The sequence below is a fragment of the Galeopterus variegatus genome, unplaced genomic scaffold (assembly GCF_000696425.1).
Source record: "Galeopterus variegatus unplaced genomic scaffold, G_variegatus-3.0.2 Scaffold1578, whole genome shotgun sequence".
NCBI classification, from domain to species: domain Eukaryota; kingdom Metazoa; phylum Chordata; class Mammalia; order Dermoptera; family Cynocephalidae; genus Galeopterus; species Galeopterus variegatus.
In genome coordinates, this window is record NW_007727689.1 from 216353 (window position 1) to 237800 (window position 21448).

General features: G+C 41.2%; 1 protein-coding gene across 3 annotated transcripts in view; it reads left to right on the plus strand.

Moving 5' to 3' along the window:
• Positions 1–20321, plus strand: part of RGP1 (RGP1 retrograde golgi transport homolog (S. cerevisiae)) — a 33670-nt gene extending 13349 nt beyond the window's left edge. The window contains exons 10-12 of one of the 3 annotated variants that reach the window (XR_550863.1): positions 6187–6332; positions 17667–17761; positions 19976–20321. Coding sequence is in view for 1 of the 3 variants with exons in the window: in XM_008577791.1 (XP_008576013.1) it covers positions 6187–6204 (18 nt within the window). In the remaining 2 variants the exon portion in view is untranslated. Of the gene's footprint in view, positions 1–6186; positions 6689–17666; positions 17762–19975 lie in introns of those variants that run through there. The other 2 variants (XR_550864.1, XM_008577791.1) reach the window with 2 other exon arrangements.
• Positions 20322–21448: the final 1127 nt, after the last annotated feature.

A 21448-nucleotide genomic window follows, 5' to 3' on the forward strand; every position in this document is an offset into this window, starting at 1 on the left:
AAAAAAAAAAAAAAAAAAAAAAAAAAAAAAAAGAAATGCTGGAGGTGGACTCCAGAGATCTGATTTTTATAAGACATTATCCCCTTACCCCCAACCAGGTAATTCTTATGCCTTAGGCTTGACCCTCCTGTGGCATAACTGCTGCATTACCCACATTTTTTTCCCTGTGAGTCTTCCTAGTGTCCCAGCTTTGCTTCCGCTCTTGGCCCCATGCTGCCAACACAAATAGGGAGGCTTCAGGTTACCAGGACAACTGGAGCACAGGAAACCGTAAAGGTTCAGTGCTCCCACAGGCATCACGGACTGTGGCTATGCTGGCTTGCTTTCTCCTTAGGGACTCAGTCATACTTCCTATTCTCCATCCCCCAAACTACCCAGACTGGCAGATACCCAGGCCCAAGCCACAGACCCCCGATATCACAGACTTGGTAGTGGAATATGGAATGAGTAGGATGAGCAATGGTGAATGAAGCCTTTGTTCTAACACTGATATTCCACGTCACCTTGGTGGCGATTGAATTTCGTAATTATGAGAATGACATTTCTCTGAGAGTTGGTTAGACTGCAAGCTTTGAAGCCAGGATGCTTCTATTTATTTACATTATTTGTACCTGCTTCATTGTACCTCAAGTCTTGGATGTTTTTGCATCCCCAGCTAGATGTTTTCACAATTTGCTTTGGGCCAAAAGGTTTAGCAATCTACTTCTGAAACACTGGGAGCAGCTAATGTTTAGCAAGAAAAGAATAGTTACCAAATAATGAATTTGGGTTCCATTTACACATAATTATCAAAGATAGCTGTTTGTTTAAGGAAGATCGTCTGGCCCAATTAAGTTTCTTTAAAGCCATGACTAAGTGAAAATCTACTTATACTTAGATGCTTCAAAATATTGAAGTGATCCAAAACTGGAACAGGTCATCTTCGTGGAACATTCATGACAGGCCAGAGCAAGGGAGAATAAGGGGTAGTAAAGCAGACTTGATAGCTCTTTTCAAAGAGCTGGAGTACTGTCATGTGCAGGAGGAATTAGGCTTACTTGGTTTAGCTCCAGAAGGTGGAATACGAACCTTTATTTAGGTGACAGTGATAGGGGAACAAATTTTGGCTTATAAGGAAGAACTTTTGAATTTGAGGACCCCAAATTGGAATGAGCTAAATTCTTAGGTAGTAAATTATTTGTGACTGTATTGTTTAGAGTTTAGATTACCATTTGCAAGAGGTTTGGATGAGGTTTTGAACATTAAATTGGTTTTGATCTGTAAGGAGAAGCAGGCAAACTTAGCAAAAGTCAGGTCACCCTTTCTTTCTATTATATGATTCTGTGGCAGCTATTAAAGTCATTACTATTTTTCTAAGCACCTCTGCCAAGTATACCCCCTTGAGTCATTGAATATTAGAATTGGTAGTAAGGTCTTTAGAGATTTCTCAAATTTTGTTCCTTAGACCTCTGGAGATTTTTCAATAATGCCTGAGAAGTGGCTGAGAGGGGTTATATGAAAAATAGCTGGGGCTCTGAGCCTTTTACCTATGCTTCAGCCAGAATAATCTTGCTTTTACTTATTTTACAAATTAGATTTGCTTGAAGATTTTTTCCTTTGTTTTTACAGAAAAAAACAAGGTTCTGCTGAAAAAAAAAGTTTAAGGCTCTGATATTCTAAGATCTTCATTTTATTGGCAGGGAAACTGAGATATGGAGTAGGGAAGTATCTTGCCATGGGTCACACAGCTAGTAAATTTCAGAATGAGGATTCAAATCCAGCTCTTCTAATTACAATAATTTGTTTCTTCCACTCTTCTAGTCTTATATTCTTATAATTCAGTAAAAGATTCTCTCCATTTCACTGGCCATCACTATAACCCATAATTTTATTTCTTTAGATCTACTGTTCTGTATTAGCCACTTAACTAGTCTCCTTGCTGTCCAGTCTCTCCTTCTTCTGACCTATAATATGTAAACTGTTGCCATTTAATCTTTTTTGAAATACCGTCTTCATCCTGAGGTTTCCCTGCACAAGAACCTTCTCCCTGTTGCCTATAAGAACTTTTCAGCCTGACACTGTTACCACTCTTCAGGATCTTCATTGTTTAGCTGATTGTGAGCCTAAATCCATTCTATTATAGGTAATTAATGGGCTGTGTAATAGGGAGACTGAGTCCCTCCTTTCCCTTTGACTCCAACTTTGGCAGGATTTTCATGTATACAGTTTTAATCAGGCACAGTGAGAAGGTACAAAAGAGATAGAAAGTCACAGCTCATTAAAAACCAAGTTGCATAACAATGTGTGTAATATAATTCTATTTATATCCACATGCATGCAGTTTTTAAAACAAGAAGATGTATAGAAATTGTCTAAAAGAAAATACATCAAACTGATAACTGACATTAACTCTGATGAGAGGGATTGAGAAAGTGCGGGGTAGGGAAGGAAGAGGGACTTAAAAATACTTATTTCTTCACCGAGGCGATGACTCACAGTATAAGAGGAAAAACTAAGGCTTGGAACTGACAGATAGAGAAGGTCTTCATAGCAGGAACTGCTCAATTGTCTTGCCTGGCTCCACTGCTGACCATTTCTTTGGTTCTTGTATCACTCTGCTAAAGAAATGGGTAAACTCCCAGCAGATAATTTGATTGGTCAGGTGCCAACCATGGTTCCCTCTGGATATAGAGAGAAAGGATCTGAGGAAAAATTTGTTTATGCATTCATCTGTTGATGAACATTTGTGCTGCTTTCCACTTTTTGGAAGGTGCTGTGAACATTCATATGCAAGTCTTTTTGTGGACATATGTTTGCATTTTTCTTAGAGAAATACCTAGGGATGAAATCTTAGGACCTGTGGTAAGTGAATGTTTTACTGGATAGAGAAAAAAACTGCCAAATTGTTTTCCAAACAGACTGTACAATCTTACGCTTACTAGCATTGTGTGAGAGTTCCAGTTGCTCTGCATCCTTGTCAGCACTTGGTATTATCAGTTTTAAAAAAAAATATTCTAGTAGGTGTATAGTGGTATCTTGTTGTGGTTTTAATTTGCAATTTCTTAATTATTAATGATACTGAGCATCTTTTCATAAGTCTGTTTGCCACCAGTATCTCATATTTGGTGAAGTCTATTCAAATTGTTTGCCATTTTTAAAATTGGAATGTTTGGCTTCTTGTTATTGAGTTTTAAGAGTTCTTTATATATTCTAGATACAAGTCCTTTGTGAGTATATGCATTAAAAATATTTCCCTCCGATTGGTGGCTTGCCTTTTTATTTTTTAATGGTGTCTTTCAAAGAGCAGAAGTTTTAAATTTTGATGAAGTCTTATTTCTTACTTTTTTCTTGTATGGTTAGTGCTTTTTGTGCCCTGCATAAGAAATCTTTGCTTACACCAAGGTCACAAAGATTTTCTCCTATAACTAGAAGTTTTATAGTATTAGCTTTTATGTTTAGGTCTTTTAATGTTTTTGATCCATTTTGATCACCTCCTTAATTTTGTTCTCACTGCACAACCAACACAGTAGGAAAGGAAGAATCTGGAATAAGGATGACTAACTACCCCTCTCAAGAACAGACAGATTGCAGAATAGAAATATTAAACTTTTGTTCTGTATGTGGTTATCTTCATCTAATATTTATTAAGTATTAATTGCTCATTAGTAAAATATATTTTGGCTACCTACAATGAGTCAGGCACTGGAGACATAGTAATGAAAACACTAGAGAATATCCTTCCTCCTGTGGAATTTATATTTAAGAGGGAGAAGATGTGTTTTAGTGAGCATCCATTCTACGAAGTGCTTCAAAAAGTTCATAGAAAAATAGAATTAAAAGATAATACAAATCTTTCCATGAACTTTTTGAAGTGCCCTTGTGGTAAAGTCAAGAAAATGTTACTAACTCTATTTGCGATTCTCCAAATCTTCAACTGAAGGAAGGATTTCAGATCATTGGTAATCTACTTAATCTTATTATATGATAGAGCAGGAACCTCTTTCCACAAAGGTCACTTTGCGTAGGAAAGGGGGAATCTTGGGCTGCCTACAGCTAACTATAATGCAATGAGTACAGGATGGAGAATCATATTAAGTGATTTCATGCTGCTGTTACTATTGAGGTATAATGACCAGACTTAATGTTCTCTTCTTTGATTTAAACAGAATAGTTTGCTTTTTGTTTTCAAGAATGTGTTTTTGCTAATACTATCTTCAGAGAAATTCTAGAGCTCTTTCCTGATAGCCAGAGGACCAAATATCTCCTATAACTAACCATTCACATGCTCCAGCTCTGCTGTGGTAGAGTGAGGGAGATGGAGAATTCATGGATGACTGAGGTTATTGGCTTGAGCATCTAGATGGATGGTGGTGTCCTTTACCAACTAAAATGGGGTGGGAAGATGTTTGGGGGGGAAATCATGTGTCTGGTTTTGGATGTTGAGTTTGAAGTGCAACATTGAGTGAAGAGATCCGGTAGGCAATTGGATATATAATTTTAGAGCTGACAGAAATGGACTAGTGGTTCTTTCTTGGTATGTAGAAATGGTGATTTGAGCTATGAGCATAGATATAATCGCAGGAAGAGAGTTGAGTGGAGAAAAAAGAAGATCTAGAACAGAGCATTGAGGAAGACCAATCAACCAAAGGGCAGGTAGAGAGGAAGAGTTGATAAACTGAGAAAGAGCTGTCAGGTGGTTGGATAGTGTGGTGTCACAGAAGATGTACCACTACAGTCAGCTGTTGAGAAATGTCAGAGTGTCTGGCTGGACTCCTAGTGGTGCCAAATTTACCTATAATACTCGATGGAGTGGATGGGCTACAGAGGATCAGAGCACACCTGGAGCTCCCAGCCTACCCTAAGTATCTCCCTAATAACACTGCAGCCTTTTGCCTGTCAAATCTGAAGAAAACCTGGACTCCAGGAAGTAGCAGGGGTTCAGAGGAAGGAGAAGGTGCCTACACTGGTGTATTATCTTCAAGGATTTGTCTTTAATCTGGTAAGGTTCAGTAGGGTTGGAGCAAATCCCAGGCTATGGACCTGAATCATCCCACAAATTTTGTTGCCCTCCTGTCATTTCTTAGAAACTTATCCTCACTCTTTTTTCTGTCTTTGCCACTCTGATTCACATGTTCAATTGATTCCCCTTGGCTCTTGATCTTGGTTTAAGTTGGCTAGCTTTCCTTTTCTGAGGAGTAACTTCCATATATAAATATTTATAATAACCCCTCTGCTTGGCTGACAAGCGCCAGAACCTGCGTCCTTATGCATTGCTCTAATAAGCAGTCACCACAGAGCACGGCCCAGATTTATAGGCCTAGAGACTGTGTAGATGCTTCTTTACCCCTTTTGGAGGTGTTAGTAGTACTGAGCCTTGGAAGTTCTGTTCTTCTCCCAAACCATCTTCTTCTCTCCTGTTTTGCTTGTCTGAAGATATTTGTTAGGTAGATATTAAGGCTGGTTCTACCCTTCAGTGAGTGTTGACTAATAATTAGCCCCAAACTTCTGCCTTTTATTCCAAAAGTCTGTAATTTCTATGTTCTGCGTATTGGGTCTGAGGGATGTCTCTAGCTCTTAGCTTATTTCAGAACCTGTGATTAATATACCCTGAGTCCAAATAATGAATCTGCAATCCCAGTGGTGATTTGTAATTTCTGTACAGGAGAAGTTTAAGGGCAGAAATCTGATCGGAAGGGGAGGGAGATAGTTAGAAGATTTGCCTTGGAGCTGAGTCCATAAAAGTAATGTGATCAGCTGACTAGGACTGACTGCCATAAAAATAAAAATCAAAGATGTGATTAGTAAAAATGTGTACTTCATTCACATAAGTATGTTTTATAAATTCTAATCTAGGACTTTTTTTTTTAACCTTCCATTGGCCAATTATTACATTTCCTTAGTTTCTTCCTTTCCCAAACAAGGTACAACACCATTAACCTGAGAATTTTAAATACGTGCTTTGCTGACCTTTTTCTATTTATATATTTTTTCTTTCAGGGTGGGGGTTGTTTTCTGGGAGAGGGGAAGGAGTTCACTGCCACTGATGCCAACAGTTCTTCCTCAAACCCTCCAAGCAATCTTTTCCTTGGGAAGTTGTACTGTAAAATTCTAATCATTGCTGTTGTGCAATATCAAAATACCTTATATATGTAGCAACAACAGCACTCAAGCCACACCCAGTGAAACAAGGTCATTTTCTACCAGCAGTTATGTTCATTGAAGTGATAGGTGATGCCATGATTGTGGATGAACTCACCAAGGAAATGAGTCTGGAAGGAAGAATGTAGACATCTGAGAACTAGAGCTTAAGGGAAAAGCCCGCAGTTCAGAAGAGGAAGAGGATCTTCACCATGGTGAGAAATCAGTTGGACACTGAAATGGAATGATGACCAGGAGTATGAGCTATCATAGATGCCATGATAAGAGTTTTAGGGAGGTGACAGTCAGTGTCAAATGTGATTGAGATATAACTGGAGGAACTTACTGTCATCTGTAAACTAGCAGCTTTACTGTGTTCTTCCTCATCTAGATCATTTATAAAATTTTTACACTAGATTATTCAATTCTACTCAATAAGTATTTATTGAGCTGAATACTAACTGGTGGGGTGGTATAAAAGAGATATAAAGTTATGTTTTAAGGTAATATATCTTTATAAACAAATACATTGGTAATTTATACATAAAAGCTCTATCAATTTTTGCTGCTATACTTGTTAAATGGAAACTACAGACCTATTTCAGTGATATTTTAAAAAACTCTTGAGCTGGTCAGTTAGCTCAGTTGGTTAGAGCACAACCTTGTAACACCAAGATCAAGGGCTTGGATCCCCTTACTGTCCAGCTGCCAAAAGAACCCCAAACAAACACAACTCTTGTTATTCTTTCATCCATGTGATACCTTTAAAAAAATCCTCATATAATTTTTCTTCTTACAAAAGTAATATATAATAATTGAAAATATATAATAATTGAAAATAGTATTCTAACCCATACTATGCTCAAGGGTTAGCCACTTTTAATATTTTGATTTATACTCTTCCAGATTTCTACTACATATGTGTGTGTGTGTATATTTTTAATGAAAGTGAGCTTGTTCCATACATTTTTCATCCTTCTATTTTTACTTAATGAAGTATGGTGAACAATCTTTGATATCATGCATCTCTGTAACAATGTTTTATGGGCTGCTTGGATTTTAATGTATGGGTGTAACATAATTTAATTATACAATGCCCTATTAGAAATTTAGATCATTCCTAATTTTTCATTATTATAAGCAGTGCTGTGATGAGTGTCTTTGAGGCTAAATCTATGACTGTTTTCTTTAGCTAAATTCTTGAAGTGGAATTGATGGGTTAATAGTAAAACTGTTTTTTGTTTTTTTTTTCCTTTTTGTCTTTTTTCGTGTCCGGCAACGGATCGCAACCCTCAGTGTCGCGCCCGTACCGGACCGGGACCGGCAACGGGATCGCAACCCTCGGTGCTGCACCCGCACCTCGCTCAGCCAGTGAGCGGGAACCGGTCTGTATGTGGGATCCGAACCCTCGGCGGGAGCGCCACCATGCTCCCAAGCGGCGCACTGTAGCAGTGCGCCACTGGGCCGGCCCAATAGTAAAACTGTTTTAAAGGCCTTTGCTAGAGATCGCCACGTTGCTCTCTAAAATTGTACTGGATTGTGCTCTCACTAGCAGTGTATGAGGGTATCATTTTCCTGTATATTTGCTAGCATTAGGTATTATTATCATTCCTAAAAATCTTTTTTTTTTTTCCTTTTTGTCTTTTTTCGTGACCGGTAATGGGATCGCAACCCTCGGTGTCGCGCCCGCACCGCCCTCAACCAGTGAGCGGACCGGTCTCCATATGGGATCCGAACCCTCGGCAGGAGTGCCGCCACGCTCCCAAGTGCTGCCCTCTACCGAGTGCGCCACCGGGCCGCCCCTAAAAATCTTTTTATGGGTTTAAAAAGAGACCTTCATTGTTATTTCAAATTTATAGCCTCTTTTTTAAAAAAAGTATTTATTGGTGGCTAACATTTGTTTTTTGAAGATAAATTTTATTAAAACAGCCCCAAATTATTTTAAATTGGTTGAATGAAGTGAATGATTAATCTGAATAATGTTTTCAATTGAATGTAGATGTAACTCTGAAATGGCCCATCCCAGTTCTCTCTCTTACTAACTGTATACCTCACCACCAGCAGGTGACCCTACATATCCTCTTGCTCTTCTAGAGAAACCCCTTAGGGCCAACACCCCAGCACACCTTCCCTTCTAAGGCACACGGCCCCTTATGGGCCCGTGTGAAACTTAAGAATCTCTTTTTGCCACTCTTGGGTCCTCAGGAGACTCAGCCCCCAGCATAGAAGCATATGTACCTGTTCCTGAGAGGCTGACTATGGGGGTCTGGACAGGGCAGGCTGCACAGTTCCATCCCTGGGTGGCTCAATAAGCAAACTAAGTGTGCCCTAAGGCACCAGCAAAGCAGGTGCATCAATTAGATTTGGAGGAAAATATTGGAAGGAAAATTTGGAGGAAAACATGAAAGTAGTTACTATGGAAAAACATCTGAATTTACTGTACCTCTTTACACTTATTTTAGTTTAGGATTGATTTCATTTTTATTTATTTTTTGGAGGAAGGGAGTACCATAATCTTTTTCAGTGTTTCAGGTTTTTATACAGGTCCATTCTCCTTTTTGACTCATCCCAGATTTTAAGGGGGATTCAGTCATGTTCTCATCCTTGTCAGCAGCCCCTTCCTCATATTATCCTGAGGATGGAGGAGCAGGAAATCCATGATGTTCTTTTTTCTCTTTTTCCCAAATGCATTTTCTCTTCTGTGTCCTCTTGGGAGGAGAGGGAAATTAATTATGTCTCTTCACTCCTCTGTATAACTCAGTCTGGACTCACACCAATAGCAGTGAACTTTGAACTTAGCAATTTTGGAGCCAGGTCTTTGCTCTCAATACAGCAAATTGTGTATACACACACACACACACACACATATACACATATATATGTATATATACACATATGTACATATATATGTATATATACACACACACACAGCAAAATATATGTATAATTTGCAGGGGGTGGGTAGGCATCACAGGGATCAAACCCTGGACCTTGGTGTTATGAACACCACACTCTACTCAACTGAGCTAAGCAGCTAGTCCAGCAAATTCGTATTTGGTTTAGCTGCCAGATTTAGGTTCCAATCAGGAAAACAGAAATCTCTGTAACATTTAAACCAGAGGGAATTTAATCCAGAGAACTGGCTAGTTTTAAAAATGATGGAAGACCTGAGAAGCCATTCAGGGGAAGGTGAGGCAATCCAGAAATTAGCATTAGCAGGAGTCTTCTATCATTCCTAGGCTGAAAAAAGGAGAGGAAGCTTGGGGCCAGGATAATTTAGAAGCTAGAACTTTGGAGGGCCTATCCAAGGCAAGCTGGAGCCAAAGAACTTCTGTCTGAGATGCTAGCCAAGGCTGAGAGAAGGGGAAGAAATACTCTGGCTTCTCCCTTCCTTTTGCCTCCCAGTCTTTCCTTAGTTTCTTCCTTTCCCAAACAAGGTACAACACCATTAACCTGAGAATTTTAAATACGTGCTTTGCTGACCTTTTTCTATTTATATATTTTTTCTTTCAGGGTGGGGGTTGTTTTCTGGGAGAGGGGAAGGAGTTCACTGCCACTGATGCCAACAGTTCTTCCTCAAACCCTCCAAGCAATCTTTTCCTTGGGAAGTTGTACTGTAAAATTCTAATCATTGCTGTTGTGCAATATCAAAATACCTTATATATGTAATGTTCCCCTTTTCAAACCCTCCAAACCATGCCCATGACCAGCATTTAAAAAAATTTTTAAGTTATCAATATACAATGTAGTTGATTTTCGTGTCCCTTTACCAATTCTTCTTTCCTCCCTCCCTCTCTCCCTTCCCCCCATCGACCTCATATCTGTTCACTTGTCTTAACAAGTTCAAGGAATTGTTGTGATTGTTGTGTCTTCTTCCCCACACTCTTTATTTATTTGTGTGTTTATTTATTTTTAGCTTCCACAAATAAGTGAGAACGTGGTATTTCTCTTTCTTTCTTTCTTTTTTTTTTTAAGATGACCGGTAAGGGGATCTTAACCCTTGACTTGGTGTTGTCAGCACCACGCTCACCCAGTGAGCAAACCGGCCATCCTTATATGGGATCTGAACCCGTGGCCTTGGTGTTATCAGCACTGCACTCTCCCGACTGAGCCACAGCCAGCCCATGGTATTTCTCTTTCTGTGCCTGACTTATTTCACTTAATATAATTTTCTCTAAGTCCATCTATGTTGCTGTGAATGGCAGAATTTCATTCTTTTATATAGCTGAGTAGTATTCCATTGTGTAGCTATACCACATTTTCCTTATCCACTCATCTGATGATGGACATTTGGGCTGGTCCAACTCTTGGCTATTGTAAAGAGTGCTGCGATGAACATTGGAGAACAGGTATCCCTTCGACATGATTTCCATTCCTTTGGGTATATTCCCAGCAGTGGGATAGCTAGGTCATATGGTAGATCTATCTTCAATTGTTTGAGTAACCTCCATACCATTTTCCATAGAGGCTGCACCATTTTACAGTCCCACCAACAGTGTATGAGAGTTCCTTTTTCTCCACAACGTTGCTAGCATTTATCATTCTCAGTCTTTTGTATATTGGCCATCTTAACTGGAGTGAGATGGTATCTCAAAGTGGTTTTGATTTGCATTTCCCAAATGCTGAGTGATGTTGAGCATTTTTTTCATGTGCCTGTTGGCCATTTGTATATCTTCCTTTGAGAAATGCCTATTCAGCTCCTTGGCCCATTTTTCAATTGGGTTACTTGTTTTTGTGCTGTAAAGTTGTTTGAGTTCCTTGTATATTCTGGATATTAATCCTTTGTCAGATGTGTATTTTGCAAATATTTTCTCCTGCTCTGTTGTTTGTCTTTTTGCTCTGTTAATTGTTTCTTTTGCTGTGCAGAAGCTTTTTAACTTGATATAATTCCATTTGTTTATTTTTCCTTTGGTTGCCTGTGCTTTTGAGGTCATATTCATGAAGTCTGTACCCAATTCTACTTCCTGGAGTGTTTCTCCTATGTTTTATTTAAGGAGTTTTATTGTTTTAGGATGTATATTTAATTCTTTAATCCATTTTGAGTTGGTTTTGGTATATGGTGAGAGGCAGAGATGTAATTTCATTCTCTTGCATATGAATATCCAATTTTCCCAGCACCATTTGCTGAAGAGGCAGTCTCTTCCCCAGTTTGTAGACTTGGTGCCTTTGTCAAAGATCAGATGGCTGTAGGTGTATGGGTTGATTTCTGGATTCTCTATTCCATCAATCTGTGTGTCTGTTTTTATGCCAGTACCATGCTGTTTTGGTCATTACAGCTTTGTAGTACAGTTTAAAGTCAGGTAGTGTTATACCTCCAGCTTTATTTATTTTTTTTGCTCAGGATTGCTTTAGCTGTTCATGGTCTTTTGTTATTCCATATAAATGTTAGGATAGTTTTTTCCATTTCTGAGAAAAATGTCATTGGAATTTTGATGAGGATTGCATTGAATCTGAAGATCACTTTGGTAGTATAGACATTTTCACAATGTTAATTCTTCCAATCCAAAAGCATAGGATATCTTTCTATCTTCTTGTGTCCTCTTTAATTTCTCTCAAAAGTGGTTTGTAGTTTTCATCATAGAGATTTTTCACATCCTTGGTTAATTTTATTCCTAAGTATTTTATTTTTTTGGTGGCCAGCCAGTCTCTGTCTTCTTGTTTATTCTGCCTGAACCTTCAACTCTTGGTTCTTTCTCTGACTCAGATGATCTTGCCTCTTTGTCTGTTTCTGTTGCTTATAACAAAATATCTGAAACTGGGTGGTTTATAAAGAAAATGAAATTTATTGCTTACAGTTTCTAAGACTAGGAAGTCTAAAGTCTAGGACACACAGCTGGTGAAGGTCTTGCTGGTGGTGACAGTGATGGCAGTGTATCACATTACAGAAATGGGGGAGAGAGACAGACTCTTCATGCTCCTTTTATATTTATTTATTTATTTACTTAATCCTTGGCTTGGTGTTGTCAGCACCATGCTCTTCCAAGTGAGAGAACCGACCATCCCTATATAGGGATCTGAACCTGTGGCCTTGGTGTTATCAGCACCGCACTCTCCCAAGTGAGCCACGGGCCAGCCCTTCATGTTCCCCTTTTCAAACCCTCCAAACCATGCCCATGACCAGCATTTAAAAAAATTTTTAAGTTATCAATATACAATGTAGTTGATTTTCGTGTCCCTTTACCAATTCTTCTTTCCTCCCTCCCTCTCTCCCTTCCCCACATCGACCTCATATCTGTTCACTTGTCTTAACAAGTTCAAGGAATTGTTGTGATTGTTGTGTCTTCTTCCCCACACTCTTTATTTGTGTGTGGGCTAGCTTTCTTGATTTGTTTTTCTTCGTGTTCACTGTTGGATTATAGAAATGCTACTGATTTTTGTGTGTTGATTTTGTATCCTGCAATGTGTGTTTATTTATTTTTAGCTTCCACAAATAAGTGAGAACGTGGTATTTCTTTCTTTCTTTTTTTTTTTTTTTAAGATGACTGGTAAGGGGATCTTAACCCTTGACTTGGTGTTGTCAGCACCACGCTCACCCAGTGAGCAAACCGGCCATCCTTATATGGGATCTGAACCCGTGGCCTTGGTGTTATCAGCACGATGCCTGTTATTTCCTTCTCTTCTTTGATTGCTCTGGCTAGTTCTTCCAACACTATGTTGAATAGGAGTGGTGAGAGTGGGCATCCTTGTCTAGTTCCTGTTCTTGTGACCAACATTTTTTTATCAATTCACTATGGCATGGTCCTACAATCTAATTACTCTTCAAGGCCCCATTTTTCAATTACCATAATAGGATTTCCCACACCCTCAACAGTCACAGTTGAGATTAAGTTTTGGGAGGACATTCAACCCAAGGCCTCATTTAGGAATCCAGCTGAGCTCCTTATTTCATATAACCTTCCCTTTACTTCAATATATTATAGAAGACATTGAGTGGAATTTTTCTTACTGCCCCGAATTGGTGACTAGGGTCCAAAGCTGGGACAAGGAAGCACTAGGTACCACACATTCTAGAGAGAGTTGCTAGTAATTTGGGATCAGACACCCTCTCCAGGGTTTACAAAGAGGTAGCAGAACTGGCCCTCCTACTGCTAACTCAACCCATTCGTCACCACCCAACCTCCATTCCCAGTCTATGTAAGGTACAAGATGACTTAATGGAAGGAGTCCTGAGCCTGGCAGGGAGTACATTCCCCTCTTCTCTCCCCAAATCAAGCAAGTGGGTATCAAAGAGAACCTACATGGAGGAGAGACTGTTTTCTCATTCGCTGGTTAGACTATCTGTTTAGACAGTGGACTGTTCGTCTGTGTATCTGTCTGAGAAAAGGAAAGTTTATTAGAGGTGGAAATGCAGAGTGAGGGAATAATGGTAGAATAGTCTGTATCCTTCTGTTTGGCTTAGCAAGGATATGTGAGTTTCTGAGATCAAAGGGACACTGAGGAAGATAGCTGGGCTTGAGCCATCTTGCTGGTAATCCATCCAAAAGAATAGAAGCTAGGAGAGTTAGGAGCAGGATCGTCTATATTAGAGCACAACTCAGTGGAGAGGCCCCACAGGACCTTCTAAAGAACTTACACAAGTGCCCCATAAGAAAGACAGCATTTTCACATCTGCCAAACAACAGCCTGGGATGGCCTGTCATCGACAGAAGACAGGGGTTTCCAATAACTACCCTATTAAATAAAGAGACAGTTGTCCCTTTCCTGCTTGCCCTCCTCCTAGTTCCCAACCACCAAAGAGCTAGAGCCCTTCTAGAGAACCTTCCAGAGAACTAGAGGAGGAAGAGGAGAAGCTATAGAAGGGATTATATTCTCCTCCCCACTTCAGGTTCCTTAAGCTGTGGCTTAAACCTGGACTAGAAGAGGGGAGGAGATGAGCTCTGCATTGGATCTGAGACTGAAGTTTTAATTTGGATTGGGCTGTGTTTTTAAATAACCGAAAGGGAGCAGTGCATGTGGACTCTGTTCATGATGTTGTGAAGAGATGCAAAAGAGACAATTGTCACGGCACAGATGAAGACTGTGATGGGGTGGGAGATTACATTTATACCTAACCAAGTTCCATGCTCAACAGGTAAGTTAAATTTATCTATCACTAAATCCATCCCTGAATCTGTTGTCGCATCTCAGAAGAATTATTTCTTTTCCTAAAGTGAATCCCTTCATCTGCGCTCTTGTTTATCCATTGAAAAAACATTTATTTGACATCTAAAATGTACTGCCAGTGTTTAGGTACAAAGATTAAGTGTGATAAAATTCCTTCCCTCATGGAATACACAAAGACAGTGGGGTAGGTAGAAAGTAAGTGTCTATTTTAAAACCAGTTAAGGATTAAAAATGATTAAGTATTAAATTAAGGATTAAGAAAAGTACCCTGGGAAGAGTAATTAGAAGGCAAAGAAGAGTAATAAGAAGGCAAAGCACATCAACAGTACAATAGATAAAGTATTGTATATTCACACAGCAAGTAGAATTAATAATCGACAATTACACAAAGCAATATAGTCTCACAATATCATTGAGCAAAAGCCAGACACAAAAGAGTACTATTGAATGAATCCATTTAGATGTTTTAAAAACAGGCAAATCTAATTTATATTTTTAAAAGACAAGATAGTGGTTACCCTTGGTGTATATAGGGGGTGGCCAGTGACTGGAAGGTAGCATGTGGGAGGCGAAAAGTAGGAGGGAAAAAAAAAAAAAAAAGGAAGGCAAGGGGAGAGGCTGGTTGGTTAGCTCAGTTGATTAGAGCATGGTGCTGATAACACCAAGATCCGGGGTTCGATTCCTGTACTGGCCAGCCATCCCCCCCCCTTCCCCCCCCCCCCCCCCAAAAAAAAAAAAAAAAAGGAAGGCAAGGGGAGAGGCTGGTTGGTTAGCTCAGTTGATTAGAGCATGGTGCTGATAACACCAAGATCCGGGGTTCGATTCCTGTACTGGCCAGCCATCCCCCCCCCTTCCCCCCCCCCCCCCCCAAAAAAAAAAAAAAAAAGGAAGGCAAGGGGAGAGGCTGGTTGGTTAGCTCAGTTGATTAGAGCATGGTGCTGATAACACCAAGATCCGGGGTTCGATTCCTGTACTGGCCAGCCATCCCCCCCCCTTCCCCCCCCCCCCCCCCAAAAAAAAAAAAAAAAAAAGAAAAGAAAAAAGAAGAAGACAAGGCAAGAGAAGCTATTTCAGGTTGATGGGAAACCCAAGGGCATGAAATAATATGGCTTAAAACGACAACTACAAATAGTTCTGTAGGTGTAGAAGCATATGTAGCTGCAGAGGAAGTGGGGAGGAACGCCACACGGAGCCAGATCCTGGTGGGCTAAGGTTCTTGTTCTCTATCCTGTAGGCTAGTGGCTTTAACAACTTCTCCTAGCCTGCAGGATAGAGAACAAGAACCTTAGCCCATCAGGATCTGGCTCCATCTGCCCTGTTGTGAGCAGAGGTCATTGTCAGGCAGATCAGTTTTAGGAAAGAGTACATATGGAAATTGAGGGTCTGAAAATGGATTCCCTTAAAACCATCTGTACATCCCTACCCCTTGGAAAATCTTTCTGTGCTACCCCTGTTTGAAGGCTACTGCCCAGAGGTTCCCTGAAGATGACTCAGAAGCTCTGTTTGAGAAGATGATAAGAGGCAGTGGGGTATCTGGGCTCACCACTGCTGCTTCATCTGGAGCAGTTGGATTTTTTTTTTTTTTCTTACATGTAAACTTTTATTTGAAGGAATGGTTTTGCTGCTAAAAATAACAACCCGAAAAATATAGCTTCTGGGGGCGGGGGGCATGTAAGCATTTTAAGCAGGTAAGTGACATAATTAGGTTTTTGTTTGAAAAGGTTGCTTTGGCATCTGAACACATCATGGACGCTGTATTGGAGGAAGGTGAAACTGGAGACCTAGAGAGAATTCAGAGAAAGAACTGGCAGCTCTGGGCTCCATTCCAGAGTGGTAGCATCCATTTTAGATGGACCAGGGGCTTCATGGTTTGCCAATCCCCACCCAGCCGCTTCTCCTATTTGCATTTCCTGCCTGGCCTATGAGGGCCTTTGCCTTTTGCGACCCCTGCCTTAGAATAATCTTTGACTCTTTCCTCTTAATCCTTAGATCCAGTCTACCACCACGTCCTGTTGTTTCATCCTTCAAATGATCTCAGATTTGTTTCTCTCTCTTCCTTACTATTCCATCATCCTACACTAGGCACTTAGCATTTCAGGCTTGGATTCCAGAAACTCTTAATTGCTCTTCCTGCTTTCAGTCTGTCTGCCAACCAACCCTACATTACCACTGCTTAGCTACTCTTATTTCTCAGAACATATTGTAGCACGTGCAAAATTTTGTCAAATTCTTCTTCAGACTTCTCCTCCTCTTCCCAGTCTTTGACTTCTCTAGAAAATTCTAAGCAGAGCAAAAAGATTAAAATGGGGATTAATAAATTTCCATTTTCTAGAAGCTGTGGTGATCATGTTTCCTTTGCTTATTTTTATGTGAGATATTTGTGGATTTATCAGGACTTAAAAGGAAACACCTTTCTCACCTGCCATTTGCCTCGTGCCACTTTTTCTCAACGAAAGATTTTGTGAAGAAAGTGGAATTTTATTTTACTATTATTATTTTTTTCCTTTTTGTCTTTTTTCGTGACCGGTAACGGGATCGCAACCCTCAGTTTCTCAGAACATATTGTAGCACGTGCAAAATTTTGTCAAATTCTTCTTCAGACTTCTCCTCCTCTTCCCAGTCTTTGACTTCTCTAGAAAATTCTAAGCAGAGCAAAAAGATTAAAATGGGGATTAATAAATTTCCATTTTCTAGAAGCTGTGGTGATCATGTTTCCTTTGCTTATTTTTATGTGAGATATTTGTGGATTTATCAGGACTTAAAAGGAAAGGAAACACCTTTCTCTCCTGCCATTTGCCTCGTGCCACTTTTTCTCAACGAAAGATTTTGTGAAGAAAGTGGAATTTTATTTTATTATTATTATTTTTTTCCTTTTTGTCTTTTTTCGTGACCGGTAACGGGATCGCAACCCTCAGTGTCGCGCCCGCACCGCGCTCAACCAGTGAGCGGACCGGTCTCTATATGGGATCCGAACCCTCGGCGGGAGCGCCGCCACACTCCCAAGTGCCACACTCTACTGAGTGCGCCACCGGGCCGGCCCAGAAAGTGGAATTTTAAATGGAGTGGGGCGGTAAGTAACTATTTGGGTTGGTAATAATGGTGAAGAGTGGTATTGAGAACATAGGGAAGAAGTATATGCACCTGGAAAGACAGGCCAAGTGTGGGAGAGCAGAGGAGACTGCTAGGACCTTCCTGGATACTCATAGAAGTGCTGGTCCAGGTTTGGATGGAGCAGATGGGTTAAATATGGTTCGCCTGGAGCTTGAATCATCAAGAAGATAAATGCACACGGTTGCTTTTCTTGACAATTCTTTTGTTGGGGGGGGGGGCAGCTGGTCTGTACAGGGATCTGAACCCTTGACCTTGGTGTTATAACACTGTGCTCTGACCAACTGAGCTAACTGGCCAGCCTGCTTCTCCTGACAATTCTTAAATTCCTCCCTTAGGAATCACTGGCTCTCTATGAAGCAATTTCCCTTGGAAAACTACTTGTCTGGACTGTGTTTTTACAGTTCATATTTTAGAACACATATCTGGATAGGTAAGTTGGAAGCTGGGATCTGACTTGAAAATATTTTAAATTTAAATCCTTTTTAACTCACAAAAGAAAAAGATGTGTGAATTCAGATTAAAACAAGGGTCAGGCAGCTCTTTGAGGATGTTTTATAGAAGGTCTTTGAGGAGGCTGAATATTTATGAGAAGCTGAACTGGACCCCAGGTCTAGAACCTCCTGTGCACAGCTGTGTGGTGAGGGAGGGGAACAGGAGGCGGAAGGGAGTGGACACATGAGCGGTAACAGTTTGACCTGTTTTCAGGATTCTGTCTCTCCCTCATTGGGGCTAAAAGAAAGAATACAGAGGGCTCGTTGGTTAGCTCACTGGTAGAGTGTGGTGCTGAAACATCAAAATCAAGGGTTCAGATCCCTGTACCTGCCAGCTGCCAAAAACAAACAAACAAACAAAGAATGCAGAATTTTAAGTCTTTCTTTGCTTTCTCTATGCTTTACTACGTTTTTCTTTTTACACTGCCTTTCCTTTCCCTTACTGAAATGTGTTGTGTAATGTATCTTTTCTGCCTTATTTGAGCTTGCTTTCCATGGCTGCTCTCTGCCCTCTGTTGGTAAGTTCTCTTGCACCTGTCTGTCTTGTGTGCCAGGGATAATCACATATACTCAAAGCCTTTTTCTGCTGGTCTGGTCAGCAGAGAGAATACTGGAAGATAGTTTGTTTGTCTGGAATCCTGCAGGCCTGGGAGGCATGGTCTGCTGTAGAACAAGCCTGAAAATTCAAATTGAGCTGCAAAATCAGGTCAGGTACAAAACTCTTCAGTGCTGTCAGTTTGGGGCAGCAGAATCTGTCATGGGGAATATCAATATGAGTCCAAATCCAGTGGTGGTCCTAGAACTCAGCTATGGTCTGGAGGGTCCTTTGGCCTGAGTGTAACTGGCGTTAGGTTTTCTTTCCACTAAGCAACAGGGCAGCTTGGAAACCACAGCAGCTTCTAAAAGCTGGTCAATTTGATGCTCTGCAGTTTAGTTCTGGATTAGAAATGAGGTGTTTGGGCTGACCTTGTCAAGAGGAAATTATAGGTTGTGTCTGTAGAGTAGCAGGAGGCCATAACAACCCTACAGAAGGAACCAATTTGATGCTCTGCAGTTTAGTTCTGGATTAGAAATGAGGTGTTTGGGCTGACCTTGTCCAGAGGAAATTATAGGTTGTGTCTGTAGAGTAGCAGGAGGCCATAACAACCCTACAGAAGGAAAGCTAGACCCTAGGTGAGTGCTGTTTAGGCCAGTAGAGTCTGTAGATTTCCCAGGCTGTGTATGAGTTACAGCAGGGTCGCCAAATACAGCCAAAACCTTACTGTCCATATCAGTAAGAGCAGTGATAGCTTGGATAATTGGAAATATAGATAACCAAAGTTCTCATTTAGCTAATATTTTCAGCCTCTCTCCCCAAAATGAAAAAACAAAATCAAAAACCTTTCACTGGACATTAATTAAAAAGTCTCACTGGGGGATTTAACTTTTGTCTCTCTGCCCCGTCCCACTTTTTAGTGAAAATAGCCAGTTGGAAGGAAGAGGAACGGTGCTTGAATGTTTAATCCCTACTTTAATGAAGAATTGTCTTTTATTTTTATATTTTAGTGGCTGGCTGGTACAGGGATTGAACCCCTGGACCTTGGTGTTAACAGAACCGTGCTCTAACCAACTGAGCTAACCGGCGAGCCCTGAGTTGTTAATATTCATAATAATAATATATCATGTACTTGAACTTATCTAGTAGTCTGAATAACAGTGGTGGCTGGTCTTCACTGGAGTTTGCAGGTGTTCCAGAGAGACTTGTCTGGGTCTTTGGTGGCCATTACACTGTAAACATGATTTCGTGCTGTCAGTCCTGTGAATCAGCAGAATATCTGTAAAGAGCTCCACTTTAGAGATCAGGAAACCTGTATTCTAGTCTCTGCTCTGCTATTAAAAAGCCGTGTGGGGTTAGGGGAGAGGAGCCGGAAAGAAAGCTGTGTGACTTCCTTCTCTGGGAATCAGTGTTCAATTATCTTTATTTATTTGTTTATTGCAGCTGGCCAGTACTCAATGATCTTTAAATGAGTGGATTGAAAAATGTATTTATAAGATTCTACCTAGCCCTGCCATTCTGTGATTCTTTCAGAGATGTTGTCATTTTGGATTTGTTTGTCTTATAAAGCTGTGTGTATTTGCTTAAAAGGCAACTATTTGTTTGACTCCGTCTAAAGTCTCTTTCAGGTTGTCCTGTCAATCTTTGGACTGTTCCATCCTTTGATTTGCTGAGATAGGATGAAATTCCTTTTCACCAACAGTCGGGGGCCAGGAACTAGAGTTACCATCCCTTCGTGTTAAAGAAGTGGCTGCTGTCCTAAGGCTTCCATTTCTACTGGGCTTGAGGCAAGAGACATGGTGGTGGGGGTGGGGGGATGCCATTGGCCTCTGTGCCCTAGGGAATCCAACTGTATGTTTCTCAAAGGTAAGGGCTGTATCATTTGGCTTTCTTTGTATTAACTCTTAACAGCTTGTGGAAGGCTGCCGGTATACAATAAATAAATACCGTGCCTAAGAATAAAATGGCATTGTCCTCAATTTCCCCCTTAAGACCACTAGGTGTCGCCTTCATCTCAGAGAAACTGTGCCCCTCCTCACCCTACACTCCCACCCCCTCCAGAGCTCAAGGAGCTCTCTTAGCTTTTGGCATCTTGATTTCTGTAGAAATGGCTTGAAGAGGGAGAGAAATTATGGCTCTTAGCCATGGGCTTATGTGCATGTCCCTTTATGACAGTTTGAGAAAAATCCCCAGGGTCCCATAGCAGTCCCTCCCAGCAACCATGATATCATCCCTCACAAGCTGTTCCTCAAGATCAGATCTGCACTCCAGATGTCGGGTTCCTAGGGAGCACTATCTAGGTTGGGAGCTTGAGAGCAGGGTGGACCCCAAGATGGGGTACAATGGGCTTCAATTGCTGGGGGGATGTTCTGCTTAGTCTATAAGCTTTTTTTTTTTTTACTCTATTAGCTTTTGTCAGGCGCTGACCTGTGCTGTACAGGGAGACAAAAGAAAGAAGAGGCCCTGGAACAGATGGTGTGGTGGAAGTTGGGTGGGCCGCTAAAGACATGGGGAAGGCACGAGAGGGGCATGGAGACAGGGAGAGGAGAGTGGAGGGTTGAGTCCCAGGGTAGGAAGATACTCATGGACTTTATAAGGACTCATGAAAAACGGAACGTGGAAGCCCCTTGGTGCTGCATGGGCCTGTCTTCCAGTGAGCAGGCATCTCTTCCTAGCAGGGGGAGACGTCCCTGGCAATTAGGAAGGTGGTATGGTTTACTAGGTGGGAGACTGGTGAGGATACGAAATGTTTGGGGATTCCTGGAGACTGGAGCGATTGAGGGACTCAGGGAGTTAAGAGAGGGGATCCTAAGAAAAGCAGGATAAGAGAGTGGGGAGTAGACAGGCTCTGGGGTCGCTGGAATGTCTGAGATGGAAAGAGAGCGGCGGGTGGACCAGGGGCTTGAGGGGAGACGGGGGTAGGCCCTTAAAATAAGGGGACCTCGCCGGCCTGCGAGGCTCTTGTGCGGAGCCCCCAAGTGCTCCCTGGCGGAGCCTGAGAACTGGGAGGTCCCCGGGCGCCCAGCTGGGGGGAGACAGCAGGCGCCGGAGGGTGGGGCCGGGAGGGGGAGGAGGAGAGGCGCGGGGGAGA